The sequence below is a fragment of the Macaca fascicularis genome, chromosome 12, assembly GCF_037993035.2.
Source record: "Macaca fascicularis isolate 582-1 chromosome 12, T2T-MFA8v1.1".
NCBI lineage: Eukaryota > Metazoa > Chordata > Mammalia > Primates > Cercopithecidae > Macaca > Macaca fascicularis.
Window position 1 is genome coordinate 137,161,589 of NC_088386.1, and position 24,656 is coordinate 137,186,244.

The 24,656-nt window shown below is 54.3% G+C and overlaps 2 protein-coding genes across 11 annotated transcripts in view; one reads left to right on the forward strand and one right to left on the reverse strand.

The window, feature by feature from the left end:
- Positions 1 to 2,298, forward strand: part of ANO7 (anoctamin 7) — a 42,275-nt gene extending 39,977 nt beyond the window's left edge. For 5 of the 8 annotated variants that reach the window (XM_045368423.3, XM_015433106.4, XM_045368424.3 and 2 more), the window contains exons 22-25: positions 381 to 471; positions 876 to 995; positions 1,119 to 1,169; positions 1,540 to 2,298. In XM_045368423.3, the coding sequence (XP_045224358.2) occupies positions 381 to 471; positions 876 to 995; positions 1,119 to 1,169; positions 1,540 to 1,554 (277 nt within the window). In that variant the 3' untranslated portion in view covers positions 1,555 to 2,298. The other 3 variants (XR_006691286.3, XM_015433110.3, XM_074010768.1) reach the window with 3 other exon arrangements.
- Positions 2,299 to 7,524: 5,226 nt separating this feature from the next.
- HDLBP (high density lipoprotein binding protein) overlaps positions 7,525 to 24,656 on the reverse strand; it is an 86,994-nt gene continuing 69,862 nt past the window's right edge. For all 3 annotated transcript variants that reach the window (XM_005574868.4, XM_015433111.3, XM_005574869.4), the window contains exons 17-28: positions 20,718 to 20,936; positions 18,455 to 18,676; positions 17,992 to 18,210; positions 17,040 to 17,178; positions 14,921 to 15,075; positions 13,879 to 13,983; positions 13,516 to 13,650; positions 11,985 to 12,128; positions 9,046 to 9,231; positions 8,479 to 8,595; positions 8,159 to 8,287; positions 7,525 to 7,998 (exon numbers count right to left, since the gene is read on the reverse strand). In XM_005574868.4, the coding sequence (XP_005574925.1) occupies positions 7,912 to 7,998; positions 8,159 to 8,287; positions 8,479 to 8,595; positions 9,046 to 9,231; positions 11,985 to 12,128; positions 13,516 to 13,650; positions 13,879 to 13,983; positions 14,921 to 15,075; positions 17,040 to 17,178; positions 17,992 to 18,210; positions 18,455 to 18,676; positions 20,718 to 20,936 (1,857 nt within the window). In that variant the 3' untranslated portion in view covers positions 7,525 to 7,911. The remainder of the gene's footprint in view (positions 7,999 to 8,158; positions 8,288 to 8,478; positions 8,596 to 9,045; positions 9,232 to 11,984; positions 12,129 to 13,515; positions 13,651 to 13,878; positions 13,984 to 14,920; positions 15,076 to 17,039; positions 17,179 to 17,991; positions 18,211 to 18,454; positions 18,677 to 20,717; positions 20,937 to 24,656) is intronic.

Genomic DNA, 24,656 nt, shown 5'->3' on the forward strand with positions numbered 1-24,656 from the left:
CAGTCTGAGCAGGTGCTGATCTCACAGAGGCCAGCAGGCGGCGCGTTTTCACCCTATAAGTAGACTGACGTCACCCATAGAAGCACAGACTTACTGGCCTGTCACATCTGCTAGAAAATGAAGCGTTTCCACTGGGAGGGGGTCCAGTTTAGCCCAATGTCCAGCACATTTGCCTCTGGCACCCACCGGTCACAGGTATCGTCAGAGTGTCCTGTTTGGGGATAACCCCCATTCCAGGCACCCTCGATGAAGAGCCAGGACTGGAACATGGGATCTGAGAGGGAAACGGCAGGAAAAGGGGAGACAGGCTAATTCCAGAGGCCCCTGCCCAGCCAGCGCTCCGCCCTGGCTCCACCTACTGAGTCCTGTGTCTGCTGCAGGTATCGGGCTTTCCGGGATGATGATGGGCATTATTCCCAGACCTACTGGAATCTTCTTGCCATCCGCCTGGCCTTCGTCATTGTGTTTGAGGTAGCCGGGGCACCTGCTGGTTCTCCCATCCATGGCATGACGCCCCCACCCTGTGCTTTGCCTAATTCGAGCATGTGGTGAGGGGTCGCTGCGATCACTTCCTGCTGTCATCTTGTCATCTTGGTCAAATCAGAGCTCTTCTCTGCACCTGCGTTTTCCCTGCCTGGCCTCAAACCTGGGTTGTGGTGTGGACATGTGTGCCTGGGCATTGTGGGTGTCTCCACAGGAGCTCCAGGGCCACAAAAGCTGGGGTGGCCTCTGCCCCTTCTGGGGTTCCTTTTCTTGCACAGCTGCTTTCTAGCTCCACCCACAGCTGGGAGCAGGTGCTGGAGCCCTGGCCTGCCTGGGCCTGTGAAGGCCACTCTGGGCGTTTGGGTGGGGTGAGTACCTTCCTCTGCTCCCAGCATGTGGTTTTCTCCATCGGTCGGCTCCTGGACCTCCTGGTGCCTGACATCCCAGAGTCTGTGGGGATCAAAGTGAAGCGGGAGTACTACCTGGCTAAGCAGGCGCTGGCTGAGAATGAGGTGAACTGCACAGCCCAGTCTTGGCCCTCCCCCTAGCCCTCTCCCTGTCCTTGTCAGTGGCTGCTGCACCTCCGGACACAGAGTCACATCCCTCTTCCTCTTGCTGCCCTTTCTTGGCGACAGGCTCTTTTGGGAACAAACGGAGCAAAGGATGAGCAGCACCAGGGCTCAGAGGCAAGTCTGGGAGCAGCCAGGCCCCTGCCCCGTGCACCCCTGCCCCGTGCACTCCTGCCCCGTGCACCCCTGCCCCGTGCACTCCTGCCCCGTGCACCCCTGCCCCGTGCACTCCTGCCCCGTGCACTTCCTGAGGTCACAGGGCCCTGCCCAGCTGCCCACTGTGCCTTGTGGCCATGGCCTGCTCCTGGCCCTAGTCTGGCTTGTCCCTGCCCCCAACCCTCTCCCCAGCTCAGCCCCCACTGGACACCCTTCAGGGTTCCCAAAGCCAGCCAGCTGCGGCAGTGACGCCTGGAAGGACATCTGGTGGCCCTTAGGGGAGCGGCCCCTGCTGAGCCCTGTGAACCGTGTCCTTCTCCTCTTCCCTCAGGCAATGGCTGTGTGAACCGCTGGCTGCTGTCGTGCCCTCATCTCTGGGCACATTGCCTGCTTCCCCCCAGCGCCAGCTTCTCTCCTGAGAGCACCTGTCACTCCATCCCCAGCAGGGAGGGACTGTCAGCTCACAAGGCCCTCTTTGTTTCCCGTTCCCAGACATAAGCCCAAGGGGCCCCTGCACCCAAGGCCCCCTGTCCCTCGGTGGCCTCCCCAGACCCCTGGACACGACAGTTCTCATCAGGCCGGTGGGCTTTGTGGTCCTCACCGCCCCTGGCCGCATCACCCGCTCCTCTTACACCTGCTGACCTTCGAATGTTGCAGAGCACAGGGCCTATCTCCCTCGGGTCCTCTGGACCCACCCGCCTCTTCCTGCCCTGTCCGTGCAGGGACATCACCCACATGCCCCAGCTCTCAGACCCTGCACCTCTGTGTCCCGGGCCACAGCAAGGGTCCGTTCACCCCCTCCCTCCATTCCCAATTATCTGGGTCCTCTGGATGCTTGTTTCTTGAATCAGGTTCCTCTTGCCCCCTAGCCACCATAGGCAGCCTCTGACAGTGTGTCTTTGTCTTCTATGGCAATTAAACGTGTCCTTTTGATCCTTGCCCGACTTCCCTCCCTCTCCCAGCTCCTGGCCCCTGGCCCAGGGCCCCGCTTGCTGTTTTTCTCTCTGTTCCTCGGGGCGTAGTACACAGCAAGCACCCAAATGGGGGAGGTTTTGGAATGAGAGGAGGAAACATGGATACCTGTAACATCTGGTGGCTCTTCCTCTAGAAGTTTGTGTGTTTGTACGTAATTGTTTTCCACCCTGGATCGCAGCGTGACGTGCAGTTTTGCCCTGTGCTGAGGAGCCACATGAATCTTCCCCTGGCTGTTGCCGCCCCACAGCATTCCCAGTGTAACCGTCCCCTTGCTGACAAATGGGTCTGTGCTCATCTGTATTGATTTCCTTGGAGTTCTGCAAGTGGCACTTAAGTGTCAAAAAGAGTATGTGGTTTTTGGCCGGTCGCGGTGGCTTACAACTGTAATCCCAGCACTTTGGGAGGCCGAGGCGGGAGGATTACGAGGTCCGGAGTTCGGGACTAGCCTGTCCAACATGGTGAAACCCTGTCTTTACTAAAAATACAAAAGTTATTCTGGGTGTGGTGGCGGGCGCCTGTAGTCCCAGCTACTCAGGAGGCTGAGGCAAGAGAATTGCTTGAACCCGGGAGGCAGAGCTTGCAGTGAGCCGAGATCGTGCCACTGCACTACAGCCTGGGCGACAGAGTGAGACTGTGTCTCGGGGGAAAAAAAAAATATGTTTTTTTTTTTTTTTTTTTTTTTTTTGAGACGGAGTCTCGCTGTGTCGCCCAGGCTGGATTGCAGTGGCGCGATCTTGGCTCACTGCAAGCTCTGCCTCCCAGGTTCAAGCAATTCTCTTGCCTCAGCTTCCTGAGTAGCTGGGACTACAGGCTCCTGCCACCACACCTGGCTAATTTTTTTGTATTTTTAGTGGAGACGGGGTTTCACCGTGTTAGCCAGGATGGTCTCCATCTCCTGACCTCATGATGCGCCCGCCTCGGCCTCCCAAAGTGCTGGGATTATAGGCGTGAGCCACCGCGCCCGGCCCAGAGTATGTGGTTTTAATGTGCTCTGATGAGTACTGCCAAACTTACTCCATAGAAAAGGCCTCCTTCTGAACATCTTCACCTGCGTCCTGTTTAACCCTCAGCGATGCCTGGCCTGAGGGCAGCGTGCTTGCTTGTGGCATTTCTTTAGGATTTGCCACTTGTTCACCTGCTTCTTAAGAGCACTGTGCTCTGCCTCCATGTAAGGGCTCTTCCAGCAGGAATGAGGGGCTCACGGGGTTCCAAGGCTGGACACCACCAGCCAGAGCATGGCGGACAGCACACAGGCCCCGGGGTGGGAACCTCGGAAACTTTTACACAGACGGGGACCCCGCTCAGCCATTCCACGTGTGCTCTCAGCAGAGTGCGGATTACAAACCCACATGTACTTCCTTCCTGCTGGTTGCTTTTTATTGTTGCTGTCTTAAACTCCAAAGTTTTAAGGTGAATTTATTGAAACGTAAGAAAATGCTCAGGTCACACAGGCTTCCAGGTGAACAAACTCCTGTAACCAGCATGTGGGTCAGAGGCAAGTTCACATCACCCGATGCCCACATGCGCCCTACCCTGCCTGTGACCCTCTCCCATCCAGGACCCCAATGCCCACATGCGCCCTACCCGGTGACCCTCTCCCATCCACGGCCCCGATGCCCACGTGCGCCCTACCCGGTGACCCTCTCCCATCCAGGGCCCCGATGCCCACGTGCACCCTACCCCGTGACCCTCTCCCATCCAGGGCCCCGATGCCCACGTGCGCCCTACCCGGTGACCCTCTCCCATCCAGGGCCCCGATGCCCACGTGCGCCCTACCTGGTGACCCTCTCCCATCCAGGGCCCCGATGCCCACGTGTGCCCTACCCTGCCTGTGACCCTCTCCCATCCAGAGTAGCCAGCACCTTGGCCACCAAGCAGGGATGGGACTGGGGACGCTGTCTGGCGTCTGCCGTGGGACACTGCGCGAGCTCCATCTGTGCCCAGCATCCGTGGCAGCTCCTCCTCGCTGCTGGGCTGCTTCATGTTTGGTTTGGGTCATTTTCAGTTGTGCTCTGCTGGGGTTGCAGGTGTGTTCTGCCGGGGGTGCGGGCGCGCTCTGATGTGGGGTGCGGGTGCTCTGCCGTGGGTGCGGGTGCGCTCTGCCGTGGGTGCGGGTGCTCTGCCGTGGGTGCGGGCGCGCTCTGCTGTGGGGTGCGGGCGTGCTCTGCTGTGGGGTGCGGGTGCTCTGCCGTGGGTGCGGGCGTGCCCTGATGTGGGGTGCGGGCGCGCCCTGCTGTGGGTGCGGGCGCGCCCTGATGTGGGGTGCGGGCGCGCCCTGCTGTGGGGTGCGGGCGCGCCCTGATGTGGGTGCGGGCGCGCTCTGCCGTGGGTGCGGGCGCGCCCTGATGTGGGTGCGGGCGCGCCCTGATGTGGGTGCGGGCGCGCCCTGCTGTGGGGTGCGGGCGCGCCCTGATGTGGGTGCGGGCGCGCTCTGCCGTGGGTGCGGGCGTGCCCTGCCGTGGGTGCGGGCGTGCCCTGATGTGGGGTGCGGGCGCGCTCTGCTGGGGGTTTTGCATATTTAGGGTCCAACAGAACTGCTGGGGCAGGGTAAACATGTTTGGCTTTTTTAAAAAATTTGAGATGGAGTCTCACTCTGTGGCCCAGGCTGGAGTGCAGGGGCGCGATCTCGGCTCACTGCAAGCTCCACCTCCTGGGTTCACACCATTCTCCTGCCTCAGCCTCCCGAGTAGCTGGGACTACAGGTGCCCACCACGCCCTGCTAATTTTTTGTATTTTTAGTAGAGATGGGATTTCACCATGTTAGCCAGGATGGTCTCAATCTCCTGACCTCGTGATCCTCCGTCTCTGCCTCCCACAGTGCTGGGATTACAGGCATGAGCCACTGTGCCCCGCCAACATGTTTGGCTTTAAGAGGAGCTGCCACACCCGTCTTCCCAGGTGGGGACCAGCCCAGTCAGCAGCAGGGACACCAGTTCCCTCTTGACTCTTCCCGGTTATCTCCTGCCACTCAGGAGCCTGGGGTGGCTCCTCCCACTCAACACCCCTCCCTCCTCCTCCAGCCGAGGCCTCCGCCTGCACCTCCCACCCCCTAACTCAGCTCCTCATAACTCATGAGCTGGGTCCAGGGTGCCAGGAATGCCACTGAGGCTGGCAAGAGTCCTGAAAGGGAGTGGCAGGTGCTGCTCCACAAGGACAGTTGTCCACCCTCAACGAGGAGGGCTGCAGGGCAGCTGCTGACTGGCTGGTGGCCAGAGGACAGGGACAGGCAGCCACCCTCTTGCCATGACCACACCTGAGTCTCCCTTAATGTGGCTCTCAAGGGGCCGTTGAACACAGTGTTGAGAACTGCTGAGAAAATCACACCAAAGACAAACTACCCACGGATGCCAGTCACCACTCCAGGGTGACGAGAAAGGGAACACATAGGCGGCAGCATGACAAAATGAGTCCCAGCACACTACATCTGGTTTCGGGTTTTATTTTAGAATTTATAAAATTCCAGTGTCATCCATATTCATGAGCCTTTACACATGTTTGCATATAATCTCCAAATTCCAAAGTTAAGGCCAAGGGATGGATTGTAACTATGGAAACAGATAATATGGAAGACATCCGACAAGAGAAAAAGCACACACACGCCTCACCCCAGCCTCATCCCTGCCCAGGGCTCTCCCGACAGCACAGAGGCTTCAGGGAGGCAGGCTGGGGACCGTCATTTCATCACCCTTACAACCACCACCCAAAGGAAAAGAGAGAAAAGCCAAAACAGTGTAGGAAAGGGCTTGCGTCGGAGACATCGAGTGACATACAGAGATGTGCAAAATTTGGGGAGAATTAAAATTTACCTTTGGGGGCGTAGGGGCCGGATGTTTTAGGACATTATAGAAAAGACAGAGGAGGAACCCGCTGGGATGGAGACTGGAGGGAGCTGGAAGCAAGCAGCGAACAGGACAGAGTTCCAGAACTCACGCAGATAGGGAAGAGGTGGCAGTCCCTCCCCCAGCGGCCTCCCCCGTGGAGGTGGAGGGGACAGATCCCGGGAAAGGCGGAAAAGTGCCTCGCTTTCCTTCCGTTTCCTAAGCCACGGTCACCCTAACCTGTGAAGTTGGAGGAAATGTTCCTTCCGATCCAATTTACCATTCCTGTGAACAGGCCCGATTAGGGCCGCCTGAGCAAATGCGGACTTGCCGAGGCAACTGCAGCTAGACTTGGGCTAAGCCGTTCTGGGTCTACTCAGGAATTCCGGAGTCTGAAGATGACCAAGCTTGAGTTATTCAATTGATAGAAACACTGGGGGTGAGGTGTCAAGGCAGAAGCGACTGTCCCCAGGGAAGGGCTGGGAGATGGATGGGCGCCAGTCAGCTTTTCCGTAACTCAAATACCTGGGACAACTCGCCAGCAGCTCTGTCACCTCTGTGGGGGACAGAGACAAGGATGGGAAGACCAGAAAACTAGAGACTGGGGCCCCGTCCTCGGCCCTCACAGCAAGACAGAGATGCCTCCCTCGGAGAGCAGGGGCTCTCGGCATCCAGTGGTGTGGTCTGCATTCTGCTCTACCTCATGCTCCAGGCCCCATGCCATCGTCTCTTGGCCCTGGACCGTGAAAACTGCCAATCACCCGGGACCTGCTCCTACGGGCTGGCGTGCACATCTGGACGGCCTGTGGGTGGGGTGGGAGTGCCCACTCCCACTCTGGATGGGCCTGCTGGCCGCTGACCCACCTGTGCTGAGGGAAAGCGCCAGCTTCCAGCTTTGGTACATGGCGCCCACCCCCAGCTCCACGGGAAACCCACAACCACCAGAAACGTCTCAAGAGATGAGTGTGTGGGGTGGCACTAACTGCAGAGACCACTCCACGCCGGCTGAGGTAGAAAGAAGGCAACTGAACACGGCATCTAGGGCAGGGGCGGGCAGGGGCTGCAGGTGGCGTGAAGAAAAGCCTAGCTGTCATCTAAGGCAAACTGCCCCCACTGAGAATAAGCGTAAGGCCCTACCTCCCCCATCCTGTGCACGTCTCAATCACAGCAGACACTCTGACGGCCACAGGGGACCCAGATGGTGCCTACTGCCTTGCCTCCAGGCTCCACTCACCAGACTTAGGCTGAGGGTCTGGCAGTGGAGGTAGGGGCAGGGACCCTTGGTGCTTTCAGACCCCACGGCAGGTAAAATCGGGACTGCTTGAGAACCCAAGTCACCCTCTGCCTCTCAGGTCACCCCCCAGCTCCAGGAACCCGCCCTCCTGCTGTCCAGAGCCAGGTCTTCCTTGCGGACACCTGTGCTGAGGCGCTTTGGCAGCTGGAGGCGGCTGACTGCACTCCACCAACAGGACGGTCTGGACCACGGGAAATGGGCAGGAGGTGGGAAAGGAAGAGGGCAAACGTTTGGCTTTTATAAAGTCAAGGACGTTTATTTCCTGAGGTCATGACACAGGAAGTCGAATCCTAGCCACAGCTGCGGAGCTCTGGTGATGGTCGGAGTGCTGGCTGACATGCCGGGTAGACCAGGAGCCGGAGTCTGTTATCTTAGCACGAATGCTCATGACCTTGGTTTAGTGTTAAACAGTGGAGCAGGTCCTGAGTGGGCAGCGCACAGCCAGGCCTGGAGGAGCGGCCGCACGCAGAGCCAGGCACTGGGCTCCCTGTGAGACCTCGGGAAGGGGGGAGAGCGTCAACAATTTACGAAGGGTCCAGCCGCTGGGTCAGATTGAGACAAACCATGTGTGGTTGGGTTCGGGTCAGCAGCTGGAGAGGTTTCTGCTTTTTGATCATTATCGTTTGGGGCCCCAAGGGAGGGTCTTGGGAGCCACCTGAGCCCCAAAGCTGGGAAATTCCTCAGAGCTGCTCATGTCGGGAGCCTGTGCAGAGAAAGGACACAGCTTCAGGAGGGGTTGCTCCCCGACTCGCAAGCAGCTTCCGATGCAGTTGCCACCCTCGGGACACCGAGCCCGCCCGCCCGCCCGCCGGCCGCCCGCCCGCCCGCCCTGGGACCCAGGAGGGCAGAAGCCGGCGTCCGACCTTCTCACTGCTGCTGGCGGTCCAGGGCGCGTCCCGTACCACAAAGCCTCTGGAAGGTGCCTTGGCCTCCTCGTGCGCCGGGGGCTTCATGTACACCTGCAGCACCTCGCTGTCCACCACGTCGGCCAGCTGCAGGCAGAGGACAGGAAGACAGGGTCAGTCTGCCCAGCACCCCCAGCATCCCGCCCGCCTGCTCACCCCTGCACCTCGCCTGCCTCTGGAAACACAAGTGCTCTCTTGTCCCCTGAAGCTCCTGGCTGGGCCTCAGGCCCGTGGACGTGCCAGGGTGCCTCCGGGCTCTAAGGCCCAGGCAGACTCACGTATTCCTCCTCCAGGTTGAGGATGTGGTCGATGGCCTCCTCCACGTTCTCTGGGAGCCCCGTCACAGTGACACAGTTGGGGTCTGGGGCTCCGCTCTGTGGGAAGCGAATGTCCACCTGGAAGGAGGTACAACGGCAGATGAGGGGCTGTGAGCGAGGAAAAGCGTTAAAATTATGTGTCTGTTTCTAGTGAAGCATTTTCTGAGTTAGCAAACATTTTAAAATCTGGTTTCAGAGTTGTTCTGTAGTCAGTCTCATCACCACACCAAGTTAGATGCGTCTCGGAGCACCCCGTTCACAGCAGACAGAGGACCGCAGCACGCACTGTACGCTCTTGCATGAAATTCCCACCCACAGAGGAGCTCGCCAGGCAGCCATCACGGGGATGCCTCACACAGGCCATCGCCTGTGCTGACCTGTGGTGTCCATGAGGACAGTTCTACTGCCAGCCCTGGGGTTGTGGCCTCATCATCTTGAGGGGAAGGCCATGCCCTCCCCTTTCTTCTGGCCAGCCAGGCGCCCCGGTGAGAGAGGGATTCTCACCCACCGTGCTTCCAGCCGGCTCACCTTGAATTCATCCATGATTTTGCGAATGGCTTTGCCGCGGGCACCGATGATGCGGGCGTGAACACGGTGGTCCAGCGGGACGTCCTCAGAAACCATCTGCTCAAGTTCACCCACAATTCTCAATATAGCGTCCCTGGCAGCCTCTGTGTTCTTTTCGTACCCTGTGATGGTAATTTGGTCCTGGGGCTACAAAGGGAGAAAGTGGTCAGAAAAGGGGATCCTCACTGGGATTCCCGGCAGGGGCCAGAGCCGGCCCCCACTGCTAAGGAAAACAGCTCAGGAGAGAGAAGGTGGAAGCAACATAACAGCTGATGTAAAACAGTTACCAACGTCCACTCAGCTCCCGGTTCTTCCCAGACTCCACCCGAAAGACAGAGAATTACAGGACGAAAAAGGACATTTGTCCTCAAAGACAAAGGAGAGGCACTGACAGGCAAGAACTCTGGACTCAAGGACAGCGGGGCAGAGAGAAAGCCCCGGCTGGGCGCGGTGGCTCACGCCTGTCATCCCAGCACTGTGGGACGCCGAGGTGGGCGGATCAGGAGGTGAGGAGATCGAGACCATCCTGGCTAACACGGTGAAACCCTGTCTCTACTAAAAATACAAAAAACTAGCCGGGCGAGGTGGCAGCGCCTGTAGTCCCAGCACTGTGGGAGGCTGAGACGGGCGGATCATGAGGTCAGGAGATTGAGACCGTCCTGGCTAACACGGTGAAACCCCGTCTCCATTAAAAATACAAAAAACTAGCAACTAGCCGGGCGAGGTGGCGGGCGCCTGTGGTCCCAGCTACACGGGAGGCTGAGGCAGGAGAATGGCGTGAACCCAGGAGGCGGAGGTTGCAGTCAGCCGAGATTGCGCCACTGCACTCCAGCCTGGGCGACAGAGCCCCCAACCTAGAGACAACAGAGCAGCAGCCCAAGAAGGTTCTGCCCAGAGTGAAGCAAAATGCCAGAGCGGGAGGCAGCAGCCCCACCCACACGTGGCCCAGCGGAGCTGACAGCCTCAGGCACCACCTGCATGCTGCCAGGCACAGAACCTCACGAACAGAAGCACAGCTCACAGGAAAAAGCTGCCCTGAAGAAATGACGGCTCCACCCCACTTGGCTCATGGTGTATTAGATAGGATAGTCTAACTGCTAAATAATGACTTTTGTTTTAAAAGATGGAGTCTCGCTCTGTCGCCCAGGCTGGAGCACAATGGCGTGATCTCAGCTTACTGCAAACTCCACCTCCTGGGTTCAAGCTATTCTTATGTCTCAGCCTCCCAAGTAGCTGGGATTACAGGCGCAGCCACCGCCCCTGGCTAATTTTTGTATTTTTAGGAGAGACAGGCTTTCGCCATGTTGGTCAGGTTGGCCTTGAACTCCTGACCTCAGATGATCCACCCGCCTCAGCCTCCAAGAGTGCTGGGATTACTGGTGTGAGCCACTGCACCTCACCTATAATGACTTAAAATTGGTAATTATATAGAATAGTAGAGGGAAATAAAGGGCAATAAGGGTGAGAGATTTAAAAGAGTTGAACTCCTGGGCTGGGAGTGGTGGCTCACAGCTGTAGTCCCAGCTACTTGGGAGGTTGCAGCACAAGAATCACTTCAACCTGGGAGATGGAGGTTACAGTGAGCCGAGATTGTGCCACTACACTCCAGCCGGGCGACAGAACAAGACTCTCTCTCAAAAAAAAAAAAAAGAGCTAAACTCTTAAGATCAAGATTAGAAATTTAAAAATGTACTTGGAGAGAGAAAAGGATGTGGGAGCCGGAGGAGGCAGGGTGCAGGTGGGCCCTCCTGGCCTGGCTGGGGTGTGTGTGACTCAAAGATCCAAAAGGAAACAAGAAGCTGGGGAGAAAGAAGGGGAAGGTGAAGCCACGGAAAACCCTGGGCAGCATGCCCACAGTGGGAGCGAGGCGGGGAGGGGCTTTGCCGCCAGAGGCAGTGGGAGCGAGAGGTGTGGAGGGGCTTTGCCGCCAGAGGCAGTGGGAGCGAGAGGCGGGGAGGGGCTTTGCCGCCAGAGGCAGTGGGAGCGAGAGGCGGGGAGGGGCTTTGCCGCCAGAGGCAGTGGGAGCGAGGCGGGGAGGGGCTTTGCCGCCAGAGGCAGTGGGAGCGAGAGGCGGGGAGGGGCTTTGCCGCCAGAGGCAGTGGGAGCGAGAGGCGGGGAGGGGCTTTGCCGCCAGAGGCAGTGGGAGCGAGGCGGGGAGGGGCTTTGCTGCCAGAGGGTCTGCTGACTGTTTCTGGTCGCCAGCACAACCGTGGTCACCAAGGCTTGCTAGTCTCCCACTGTGGGCAAAGCTGTGCTGGACACGTCTAGGAAGCAGACACCCCGGCACGATGCCAGGAAAGACCAAGCCTGGGAAGGCCATGTGTATGCAAGAGGGAGCCAGACACACATGGGGGTGTTGGGTGGGGCTGCCCTGCATGCCAGGTGGCAGAGCCCAGAGAGGGGATGAGGCTGCCTTTCATTTTGTTCTGAGCGAGGCAAGGAGGCCATGAGAGCCAGTGGCAGGGGGGTGACACTGCAATTTGGAGGAAGTAACAAGAAGAGTTTACTAAGGACCATCCGGCAAGCACAACGGTGTTTACAGATGGGGCTGCAGAGAAACGTCCACCTGAGGCCCCGAGCCCTTGGGAGCCTCAGAGAGGCCCGGAGCTACACCTGGAGGTACCACTGATCAAGGACCCAGCTGGAGCTCCTGCTCATTTTCCAGAAAGCAACACAGGAGAAAAGGCCCCAGGCCCCAGATGATACATGGTGCCAGAGACCGCACCTATCCGGCAAGTGCCAAGACGTAGCCCAAACCTCAAGCCAGAATCAGGTCCTCAGAGACTCGCCACTCTCATCTTGGCCCTCGAACCCCCATCTAGGCACATCTGGTTACTGCTCCCAAGTCACGACAAAGGTCAACAAGCGCTTCTGCCCCAGATGCGCTCCGAGGCTCTCACCTGGTTCCCATCGTCCTTATCAGGAAACTGGATGTTCACGTCGTGCTCCAGCCGGATCTGGGTAATCACTGCCCCCTTTCTCCCAATAATCTTGGGATGGTATTTGGGGTCTACAGTGACACTCAGCTTAAAACTCCTTAAAGCCTACAAATGAAAGGAGCGAGAATGAGGCAAAGAACACAGAGCTTTTTGGTCTTAAGCTGACCCACCGTGACCCCATGCCCCCTTCTGCCCCGGTCACAGGACAGCAGAGAGGCTGCAGTGTTCTGTAACCCATGGTCCGGAATGGTCTGCCGCTTCTCGGGTCCGACCCCTGCCACCGTCCACTGTCTGCTAATGGCGAGAACCAGGGAACTTGGCTGCTCCACAAGGAGGTCTATAAATCCTTCAAAAGAGGGCTTGCGGCCACTTACGAGGATCGTACTCGGGAACTGACAGAGCGGGCAGTGTGATGAGCTTGGGGCCCTACCCTCCTCATTTGTCAAACGGGTCTGATGGATATGCATAGAAATGCTCTGGATCTTTTTAGGGCTGGGGCAGAGGCAGACCAAGAAGAGGGGGCAGCCACAGCCCCTGAACACCCAGGCCCAAAGGCTACAGGTATTATTAGGCTGCAGGACAGAACCTGGAGTCCACGCAGGGGTACACTGAGACCGTGTGAGGTTCACGAGCTCCACCCCATTCACCAGACTCGATGTGCTGATGGGAGGAGTGGAAAGCCAACCCCTCAGCAAGCCACCACCCACCGGGCAAGCTGGCTCCACGTTTCCAGAACCCCTGCTCCCGTCTGCAGCACTGCCTCACTCACACAATCCTTCCCGTCTGCAGCGCTGCCTCACTCACACAATCCTTCCCGTCTGCAGCGCTGCCTCACTCACACAATCCTTCCCGTCTGCAGCGCTGCCTCCCTCACACAATCCTTCCCGTCTGCAGCGCTGCCTCACTCACACAATCCTTCCCGTCTGCAGCGCTGCCTCACTCACACAATCCTTCCCGTCTGCAGCGCTGCCTCACTCACACGATCCTTCCCGTCTGCAGTGCTGCCTCACTCACACGATCCTTCCCGTCTGCAGCGCTGCCTCACTCACACAATCCTCCAACATCAGCCCTGCCAGAGGCTGGGGGTTTCATCCCTGCTTACCAGGAAGTCACTCGCCCTTTGACCACCCTGTGCTAGAGGTCAGTGGGGGTCCCCTGACGCTCGTCCTCACTACATGGGGGTCTCTCGCAACCCAGACCTTTCCTGTAGGTCTGAGGTACCTTCTGATTTGGTTGTAAGAGGAACTGCAAATTTACACAGAAGTCCAACTTTGTCACTTTTATATGAAAAAGAGAAAGGTTCCATGCTCTTAGCTAGTTCCACAGCAAGACCTCTGGATGCTGACTGCATCCTGGCACTGCCTGCGTCTCACCTCCAGCCACCCAGATGTAACTGGGATTCTGGGATCTCGAAGAACTCCCCTAGATTCTGACATGTGCCCAGAGCTGAGCACCATGGCTCCAGGCAGCGCCCTGGCCACCTCCTGCTCACCCGGTCCTCCTGCTCGGCCTGTAGCTCCTTCACACGCTCCAGCAGTCCAGCCTTGGCCCGGTCCAGATTTGCAGCAAGGCCCGTGATGGCGATGATGTCAGACTGCAGCTCAGGTGCTGGGACATGTATGTTCACCTACGTGAAGAGGGGCTGACTTGATGTTTGGGACCCCAGAGAACAGGAGGAGTCCATTGGCCCTGGGACCCAGGAGTGAGAGGGAAGCCCACCCGCCATGAAGGAAGCCAGTGCTCAATCCGAGCAGGAGGAGGCAGAGTCAACAAGAAGCTGAGGACGGACACTGGCGCTCAAGAGAGGATGCGACAGGCCGCTCCTGTGACACGGCCTCCCGGGAAAGGGGTCTACCTCAAACTCGTCCATCATCTTGCGGATCCCACTTCCTTTCTGCCCGATAACGTAACGGTGAAGGTCAAAGGGCACCTCTACTTCGATGGTGACGGGGACCAGTGCCTGCATGGAGGATGGTCACGGTTAGGCCATGGGAGCTGGGAGATGAGTGACCTTGTAAGCTCAGCAACGGGGCTCCATGAAACACAAAGCAAACAGCCCTCTGACAACAGCAATGTACCCCACCTGACATGCCTCCAGGGCCTTGAACTCAATAGAAAAGAATGGGAAAAGATTTGCATTAGGATAACGCTGACAGACAAAACTTCCAGACCCTTCACTGAAGCCTGCCCTCCTGAATTACAGCAGCCCCTTCAGGCCCACGTAGGAAGAGAGGCCCTGACTGCTGGCACATCCTTGGGGTCAGGATGACTTTGACCGACACCCAAGAGGTGTCACGAGGGACCCTCGGACCGCTGCTTACCTTCCCTGCCCTGTCTCCCCCACCGCCCTTCGCCTCCAGAACCTGCTCTTTCTTGCCACAGCATTTACCATCACTTGCCACAGGATATATCTGTGTTGACTGCTTGTCTCTCCCCTGCAATGTGAGAACTATTTTTGTGCTGTGGCAGCGCAGCACTGAGAGCAGCATCCAATGTGCAGGTGGCACTCAACACTGACTGCACACAGGTGAGCTAGGCCTGAGGATCCCCACTCACATGGGGGGAGACACTGCAACTGGAGGTCACATTCAAACCCCTGCAACTGAGACCCTTCCACAGCCCCCACACCCACCACGGGCCTGAGAGGCCGGATCCCCAGCTGTCCCAGAAAGCGGCTGTAGAACCCGGAGGCCTGGTGAAGGGAAGTGGCCTCCCCAAACTCTGTGTCCAGCTGAGGAGCACAGCCAGACAGCCCGTGCGCACATGGTAGGAGCAAGATGGGTAGCTCCACTGCCACTGCCACTGGGCAACTGTCCATCCCATCCAGGCCACGCCTCTCCCCAGGTGCCTGCTGACTGGGCCTTGGCGGGGGTGCAGGAGGGCACACAGACACATACCTCCAGGGCTTCCTTGGCAGCCTCACACTTTTCTTTCCGGCCAGAGATGATAATGATGTCACACCTCCTTGGAGAGCCAGGGTCAGAATCTTTGGCCTCTCTCCCCTCCCCAGCTTCGTCCCCATTCTCCTGGACAACTGGCTCTGCACTGTGAACTAGAGAGAAAGGGGAAAGGGGACAGCTCACAGCTGCTGGAAGAGACCCCATGCCTTATTCAGATGCACACGTCTGTGAGGCACCTGCTGGGTGCTGGGTGGTAAAAGGGAGGGGAGACCATTCCTGTCCTTCAAGAGGTCTTGGTCTGGGCAGGGAGAGCAGATAGGCTGTCCCCACAGCAGCCTCAAAGGGGGCTCCCAGACCTGGGGGGACACTGAAGGCTTTGCAGGGGGGCCGTGAGCTCTGTGTCTCCCTTATTCACCTTGAAAATGAAGCTAACAGCAACTACTGCAGAGGCTTCAGTGAGATCAGATGAGTTAATTCATGGGAGGAACACAGGGCAGGCCCACTGCACATGTGGGGCTTGACTGTGAGGCAGGGCTCATCAGGGAAGGTGGCTAGCATGCAGCCCCACCCGGGAGAGGCAGTGGGAAGCGGGTGAGAGGTCTAGGGGAGACAGAAAGGACAAGGCCAAGGTAAACCTGCACCAGCTCCTTATGCCAGGAAGCGAGAGCCCCAGGAGTGAAGGGTGTGTGAACAGGACACAGAAGGCAGCTGGAGGGGCTCCCACAGACGACGCTGGGACACCAATGTGTACCAAAATAGACACCACAACAATAATTATCACTAAGACAGAACCCAGGAGGTGTGTGATGTAAATAAACGAGCAGGAGGCCAGACAGACGCCCGCCTAAAATCAAGGGTGATCCCGGGGTGGGGGGAAGTAGGCATTTCTGAAGGAGAAAAAATGGCAAATTTGAATACTGATAACATGTTAGATACTACTGTTATATAATGTTAGATCTGATTCCGATAAATGTGCTAGAACCATGCAAGAGAATGTCCTTGTTCTAAGAAAATATCCACCATGAATAAAGGGACATGTCTAAAAATTACATTCAGAAAAAAAAGTGTGTAAAAGGGGAGAAGTTGAGAAAAGAAACTGGTGCCACAGGATGTGTCTACACTATTCTGTGAAACTTGATCAGGACGTGTCTACGCTGTTCTGTGAAACTCTTATCAGGACGTGTCTACGCTGTTCTGTGACATGATCAGGACGTGTCTACGCTGTTCTGTGACACTCAGGACGTGTCTACGCTGTTCTGTGACACATCAGGACGTGTCTACTATTCTGTGAAATTCTATCAAAATTAAAGTTTTAAATAACCACTGAAGTGTCAAACCTAGATGGAGTGCAGTATGAGTTTATTAGTTTCCTACTCAAAACAGCCTGTATTCTCAGGAAAACAAAGGGGCTTGAATGGCTGTGTGTGACATGCTTCCTGGATGCCCAGAGAGATGACGCTATGTGAACTCAGCAGGCTGCAGGGCCACCTGCCGCCCAAACAGCTCAGCCAAGCCTGACACACAGAGTGGAGAGCAGACCTTTTGTTTCACAAATGCAGAGCAAGTGAGAGAGCGGCAACCCACTCACATCCCACAGGTCGCCTCCCCACCACCAGGTGCATGAGCAGAGCTGGGGGCAAGCAGGGTACCGAGAGCTGAATGCCTTCCTAGAGGAACTGCCAGCCACTTGGATGGTGCCCTCCGGCCAGCGAGAGGCAGCAGCTGCCTGCCTCACAGGGGACACCCCACGGTGAAGGGAGGTGAGGAGGAGGAAGCTCTCCAACCAGGCTCATGCGATCCAAACGATATCATGAGAATCACTGGGACTGAACTCGGGGCACCCGAGGATGAGGCTGCACGCTCCTCATTGCCTTGGGACTCGCTACCTTGTGTGTTTCTAGGACATGTGAAGGTCACCTGGTCACTCTGTCAGTAACTGACATAGTCCATCTTTTAAAGGCCAGGGAGTGACCCTAAACCTCGGGAAGCCCCCAGCATACACAGATGGTTTTCCAGCAGAGACAGGAAAGAGCCTCACCAGTATGTGCGACAGCTCCGCCTCTCACGTGGGAGGCACCGCTATTAACAAGCAGAACAGGGCTAATGGGGGACCCACCTGGGTTCTCCTCTCTGTCTGGGAATTTAATTTGAACACTGAAATCCCGAGTAATCTGCTGGATTCTGGAACCTTTGGGGCCCATGACAGATCGATGGAATTTCTGGGGTATAGCACATTCTAATGTCACCTGAGCTTCCTGGAGGGAGGTACACAAAGAAAAAAGAAAACAACAAAGATTAAATTCCTTAGGACCAGTTTTACAGAACTCTTCACACCACCTTCCTCCCTGTCCTCTACAGCCACTTGGCACAGATGCTCCCCTTCTCCTGAGTCCAGGGCTCCAGGCGCAGGGAGGAGGGAAGATAGCAGGACACGTCTAAGGGGGTGGGCCTCCTCTGAAATGCGTCCCAGAAGGCCAGCTGCTGTCCCTGGGGGGTGGCCAATTCAGCCAAGGGAGTGGGACCTCCTGGGGTAGCCTCTGACTCCATGAGGATGCAATGGACTTGATTATCAGAGAAAGGGCATCCAAGGCCCTGGCAGGTGAGTGACCTGGAGGTGACACTCTCTGAAGACTGCTTTAGAAAAAGACCACGTCTTCTCGTGACTTCCTGTGGATTCACGTGGATGCCCTCAAATCGATTTTCTTTCCTTCACAGAGGGGAGGAGTGAGCTGGCCCCTTACACAGACTGCATTTCCATTTTTTCTGACCCCTTACAGACTGCATTTTCTTTCTTTCTCTTGCTTTCTTCCCCCCCCCCCTTCTTCTTCTTCTCTCTCTCTCTTTTTTTTTTTTAAAGTGCTTCTCACAGGCAGAATTCTCACCAACTATCAGGAAGGAGGCCAGACAGGCTGAGGAAAGAAGAGCAAGCACCTGAAAGCCCCTTCTGAAGCCTTCCGGGGCCGTACGAGGGAGTCACCTGCCTGCAGGGTGGAGGGAACACCCATACATGGCTTTGGTGAGTGGCCACTGGGGGCTGAGAACCCGTCCCCGAGCACCCAAGTGCCTACCAGGTCCTCAATGATCTCCTGAATGCGTTTCTTGGCTGCCTCCACACAGTCCTTGGCGCCCTTGAGGGTGACTTTGTCGCTCTGTGTGCCAGAGCGTGGGAAGCTGACCATCACCCCGCCATACTCTTCAGCAATCTCCCGCAAGACCTGGCCTCTCCGGATGACAAAGTGGCGGTGGTGCTTGGGGTCCACCAGCATGGAGTCTTCCACCACATTATCCTGCAGTGTTAAGAAGAGATGGAAGATAAGCCACCCCACCACGGCCCCAGCAGAGTCGGCCGCCGAGGCCCGCTCCCCACCACGGCCCCGGCAGAGTTGGCCGCCAAGGCCCGCTCCCCACCACGGCCCCGGCAGAGTCGGCCGCCGAGGCCCGCTCCCCACCACGGCCCCGGCAGAGTCGGCCACCGAGGCCCGCTCCCCACCACGGCCCCGGCAGAGTCGGCTGCCACGGCCCGCTCCCTACCAGGTTTTGGATCAAGGCCTCCAGCTCCTTCTGTGCCTCTCGAACGGCGTCCTCCTTTCCAATGATGGTGATTAGGTCCTGGTCCTTGTCCTCAGCCGCGGGGAAGATGACGCGTGCTCCTGTGCTGTCACGCACCTTGCGAATTTTGCCGCCCCCCTTGCCGATGAGGAATTTGTGGTATTCTGGCTTGGCACGGATGTCAACAGTGAAACTCTTGGTTTGCTGCAGAAACCAATCCCGCTCTGTTAGCCTGACACCACATGCCTGGACCACAGTGAGGAAGACAAGAGGGCCTGAAGGACAGCAAGGTCAGGCTCCCCTTACATTGTCACCAGTGTCCTGATGTTGCACCAATACCCCCAAAATGGGGCCAGCACACCTCACTGAATAAACAGATGAATACCCAGACAGACCGCACACATACTTCTCTTCCACAACAATCAGATGCTGGTGGTAATGAACACACAGGCTTAGAACCCTGGTCCTGCCACTGACAAGCACTGACCGAACTTCTCCAAGCCATTTTTGATCTGCACAGGGGGAGAAGGGAGCAGCGCGCTGCACGATGTGTTGGTAGAGTGCACGTCCTGGGGAGCATGGGGTGTGCCCAGCAGAGCAGGAAGCAAGCTGCCCAAGAGGCTTGCCCCATGCTCCCACTTTTCTACCTGCTTCCAGACCAAGCGCGCACAAATCTGGGCCAGGCTTCCTGTCCTCCCACGAGTGCTACAGATCAGCCCCCACAAAACCAGCTACTCCCCAAGCTCAAGCTCAGAGGGACACAAGCCAACCAAGGCTATAGGTAGAGACCAGCCCTCAGAGGCCTCATGTAGCACAACACCCTTGTGTGGCAACAAGAAATGAGGGTCCTCGAAAGGCCCTGGACACTGTACTTGTGGACACCAGTGCCTTTGGCAGACTCATGCAGGGGAACACAGAGAAGTGTGCTGCTTGCTCTACGTGACTCAGATCCACAAGGATAGCTCTTGCCTTTCTCTGGACCCAAGACCTGGCCCGCAAGCAAAAATACCAAAGAAAAATGTGCTAGCATAAAAATACTAAATAACAACTTTGCTATCTTTTAAGGGCAGGTTTCACCAAATACCACCTAGAGACTCTGCTACTTTTCAAAGACACCCACGAATAGCGCATTAGTCAAAAATCAGGCAATGAATTAGGCAAATCCAATCCAGCAATATGGTAAAAAACAAACCACCAAACCAAGTAGGGATTACCCAGAAATGCAAGGCTGGTTAAACATAAAGACAAAAAAAATCAACCTATACAATCTTAACAACAACAACAACAACAACAAAAAAAGACAAGAAATATGAGGCTCCAGATTAGAGAGAAACACAACTCCACAGACCACGTGATTGTTACATATAAAATAAGAATTCACAAAAAAGTGACTGGCACTAACATGCATGAGCTTCATTTAGCAGTCTCATGAAAGTCCACATACAAAAATCACAAGTACTTCCACGTGCTAACAACTGGAAATGGAAAAAAAGTGCCATTTACAATAGCGCTAAAAGAATGACAGCAGTTAGATCTGCTAAGTCGAACATAAAAATGTGCAGGTTCTGTATGCTAAAAATTATAAAGCACCAATAAAGAATCACAGACCTAAAAAAAAAATGGAGAAATGACTGAGTCAAGACTGCCGAGCTGTCAGTCCTCACCAGCCTCATCTTTTGATTTAACACAACCCCAATCAAAGCATGAAAATGCTTTTTTCCTACAAACTGACAGGCTAATTCACCAAGGGATGTAGAGCAGCCAGTTGAGAGGGCTTACACTGTTGATTTCTAGACTTCCCATAAGTCTGGTGTCACCAGAAGAGCCCGGAAACATATCCACAGATGGGTTTTGACACAGGGACAACAGCAATTCAATGGGCAATCTTTAGAGGTGATGAAAATGAATTTTGATTATTGTGGTCACATGTCTGCATGTTAAGTAAAACTCAGCTATACCTGAAGAATGGTCAATTTTACTGTAAATCATACTTAAAAGACAAACGCACCCCAAAGCCAATAAGCCAAAGAGCACCGTTTACATATTGTATACATGAGCATCCGGACCTGGAAAGGCCCTCCAGTGACAGCAAAACCAAGAGGCATAACAAGTATATTACAGAGCTGTTTTCTGACCTGCCACAAAGGAAGGGCATTTAAGGCTTTCCACAGTGAGAAGAGAAGACAAAACACTGTAGTGAGGACCAGGCTTCCTGCCAAGAGTCACGCTCCCTCCCCATGCTCACCTTCTCCTCCGCCAGATGCAGGAGCTGCTTCTTGGCCTTCTCCACATCCGAGGAAGGGCCCCTGATAACAACGGTGTCGCTTCCTGAACCTTCCACGGGAAAGTGAATGTGGACCCCGCCGCACTCCTCCATGATGGAGCGGATCAGACGGCCCTTGGTGCCGATGAGGGAGTTGTGCAGCTTGGCAGGGATGGAGACCTCTACCTCGGCTATGTTGGCCTGAAACCAAACACACAACAGGAGGAGGAAGTCACTTTCTGTGGCAAAAAGGGCAGAGGAAAAGATAAACTATCATCTTTGGTGGTGATGAACACACAGGCTTAGAACCCTGGTGCTGCCACTTACAAAGCACTGACCAAACTTCTCCAAGCCATTTTTCATCTGCACAGGGAGAGGAGGGAGCAACGCGCTGGATAATGTGTTGGCAGAGTGCACGTCCTGGGGAGAGTGGGGTGCGCCCAGCAGAGCAGACGCACTGGGAGGTGTTTAACTCAACAGGACCCAGCGTCCTCGTGGACGTGTGTTGGGTTGGAGGGCAGGAGCGTGGTAATTTCAGACCACACATAATGCTCTTCTTCAGTCAACTCTCCGGCTCTGCCAGAGGTGGGTCCATATGCCTATGGATGAACTTTTCCTATTAAAACCAAAGGTTCTGCTTTCAGCCAAGATGCAATACCAGGGACTGGACTGAACTTACTGCCTAATGGTGATTTCCACAACCCTGGAGACAGGAAACAAGGTGAGCCCTACAACTGCCCCAAGTTGCTGCTACAGTACAGAAAGGTGAGGAAACGGAACCATCCAAGATAGCAAGAACAGGAGGTCAGAGCCCAAAGAGACTGGCATCGAGAACCTCCGAGATCTGGAGACCAGCCACTCACACATTGACACACGTGAGGAAATCACCTTGGGCCCGGGAAAGAATCCCCAGAAGGATCACAGGAAACAGTGCCTGCAGCTCAGCTGGGCCTGGTCCAGAGCCGTCCTCAGCAGGTTCAGCTTTCTGGGACGTGGAGTATAGTACCCAGAAGGACCTTACCTCAACAGTGAAAATATTTGGGCCTGAACTAAATACTGCTCTGATCCTCCCTAATAAAGCTTAAAAGCAAGTCCTAAAAGGAGCAGAATGTTTCAGAGTAACTTCACAAAGCCAAACAAATATGCAGAGGAATACAAAAACACCCTCATTAAGAAACACTAGAAATGCAAAGAATAGGGGGAAAACCCACAACGAGGAAAAGAACATAGAAAACCACCCAGAAATGACAGTGTTAGAATCAGCGTTAACGGGTGTAGTTTCTGGATAAGATGATGGGAAATGCCAAGGACAGTAAAACAGGTATTTAACTGTATTGTCTATGGCCAAAAGCAGAAAGACTGAACATGAACATGTTAAGAAATGAAAATACAGAAGATATTAATTCAGACTGAACTTCTAGAGAAGAAAATATCTAAAATGAAAATTATATTAGACGAAATTAGGCAGATTAGAACACTGCGAAGAGTTAATGAATTTAAAGAAACTCATGGAGAAAACCGATATGGCCCCTCCCCCCGCTCAAATAAACAGAGCACAAGCAGACGACATCTAAGACCCCGGTCACTAGACTCCCTGACGGGGAGACAGCAAGGGGCTAACAGAAAAAAATACTCTCAGTGACCAAATATTTTCCACATTTGATGAAATACTGAACACACATACTCAAGAAGCTTAATAAACACCAAGCTAAGAAACAGGAAGAAAACTACACAAAGACACGTCCTAACTTGCTCAGAGACGGTGGTAAAATCCTAAAACCGGCCAGAGGGAGGAGGCTTGTCATGGACGGAGGAACAAGGCCGGGGAGACGCCAGCTTTCTCATCAGGAACAACAGGAGACAGCACTGAAGCCAAGTCTTGACAGGAAAACCTGCCAACCTAGAAACCTTTATGCAGCAGAAACATTTTTTCAAAAGTGAAGAAAAAAAATACTTTTAGACACACAAAAAGTGAAGGAATTCATTACCAGATACACACTACAAGAGATGTTAAGTGGTATCTTTCAGACAGAAGGAAAATGAAGACAAGGATCACACCAAGAAATGAAGAGCTCTAGAAATGGCAACTGTGTGGATAATACATACATTTTTTCATATTACTTAAACCTCTTTAAAAAATAATGTTTTTTTTTAAAGGTTAATAATGTAAATGGTAGACTGAAAGCCAACCAGATAAAATCATCACATCGTGGTGACTAAGCACATGGGGATGGTGGCAGTTATTGTTAATGGGTGTAGTTTCTGGGTAAGATGATGGGAAATGCTCTGAAAACGGACAGGGTGATGGTTGCACAACCTTGTGAATGTACTCAGTTGAATTAACCATTCAAAAAGGATTAAAATGATAAATTCTGCTATGTATATTTTACAACTGAGAAAAAAATTATAGTAAAAAAATTACAGTAAAAGCAATTTAACCACGTGTTAAAGATACGTAATAAATATAAGTATGTGATATATAACATACATATAATCACAAATGTAATTAAATGCAAACATCATAACTTTTTTTTTTTTTTTGAGACAAGGTCTGGTTCTATGGTCCAGGCTGGAGTGCAGCAGTGCAATCTCAGCTCACTGCAACCTCCACCTCCCAGGCTCAAGCCATCCTCTCACCTCAACCTCCTGAGTAGCTGGGACTACAGGCATGCAGCACCATTACTGGCTAATTCTTTTTGTAGTTTTAGTAGTGACAGGGTTTTGCCCAGGTTGGTCTTGAACTTGTGATCTCAAGTGATCTGCCCACCTGAGCCTCCCAAAGTGCTGGGATTACAGGAGTGAGCCACCATGCCCGGCCACAAACATCATAATCTAAAAAGCAGAGATAGATTTAATGTAAAAAGCAAGCTGCCAAAAAGAAACCCACGTTAGTATCATATAAAGTAGGCTGGGTGCAGGGGCTCACACCTGTAATCCCAGCAGTTTGGAAGGCCAAGGCGAGAGGATCACTTGAGCTTAGGAGTTTGAGACTAGCCTGGACAACATAACAAGACCTCATCTCTACTAACTACAAAAAAAAAAAATTTAGCCTGGTGCGGTAGCATGCGCCTGTGGTCCCAGCTACTTGGAAGGCTAAGGTGGGAGGACTGGTTGAGTCTGGGAAGCCAAGGCTGTAGTGAGACATGACTGCACCACCGCACTCCAGCCTGGACGACAGCAAGACCTCATCTCCAACAAAATTTTAAATATGGGGGGGGGGAAGATAACACAGACTTTGGAGCCAAGCACACTACCAGGGAAAAGGCATCATTTTATAATGGCACAGATTACATATATTATGAAGGAGAGGTGACATCAGTATTGACAGCAAAAGGCTAATGCAGGACTATTCTAAAAAAACTTCATGTTAATAAATTTGACAACTTGGAGAAAATACAAAACCCCTTGAAAGACACTAATTACCAAGTACACACAAAGAAACAGATGATCTATCCATACAGTGTAATATTACCCTGAAATAAAAAAGGACAAAGCAATGATATAGGTGACAACACACAAATGTCAAAACATCCTGCAAAGTGAAAGCAGACGGGCCCAATAGAGTAGATGTTATGGTTCCACTCACACACAAGTGTAGACAATCCAAAAGCATCTCCTGTGGCTGAAAGCAGACTGGGGGCTGCCTGGGGATAGAGAGGTGCGGGTGAGGGGACTGTGGTTTTAAGGTGCAGCCAAGTGGGATGGAGGGAGACTGTAAAACCAAATGGCATGGGACATTTTTGGGGTGATGGTGGGGATGATTTCATGGATGTATACAGATGTCAAAACTATTAAATTGTACACTATAAATATGTACAATTTACTGCATATCATTTTTTTTTAAAGGAAAGAAAATACCATAAATACCTTCAGATAAGATTTTCAGGTAACAAAAAGAAAATGTCTAATAACACAAGTGGC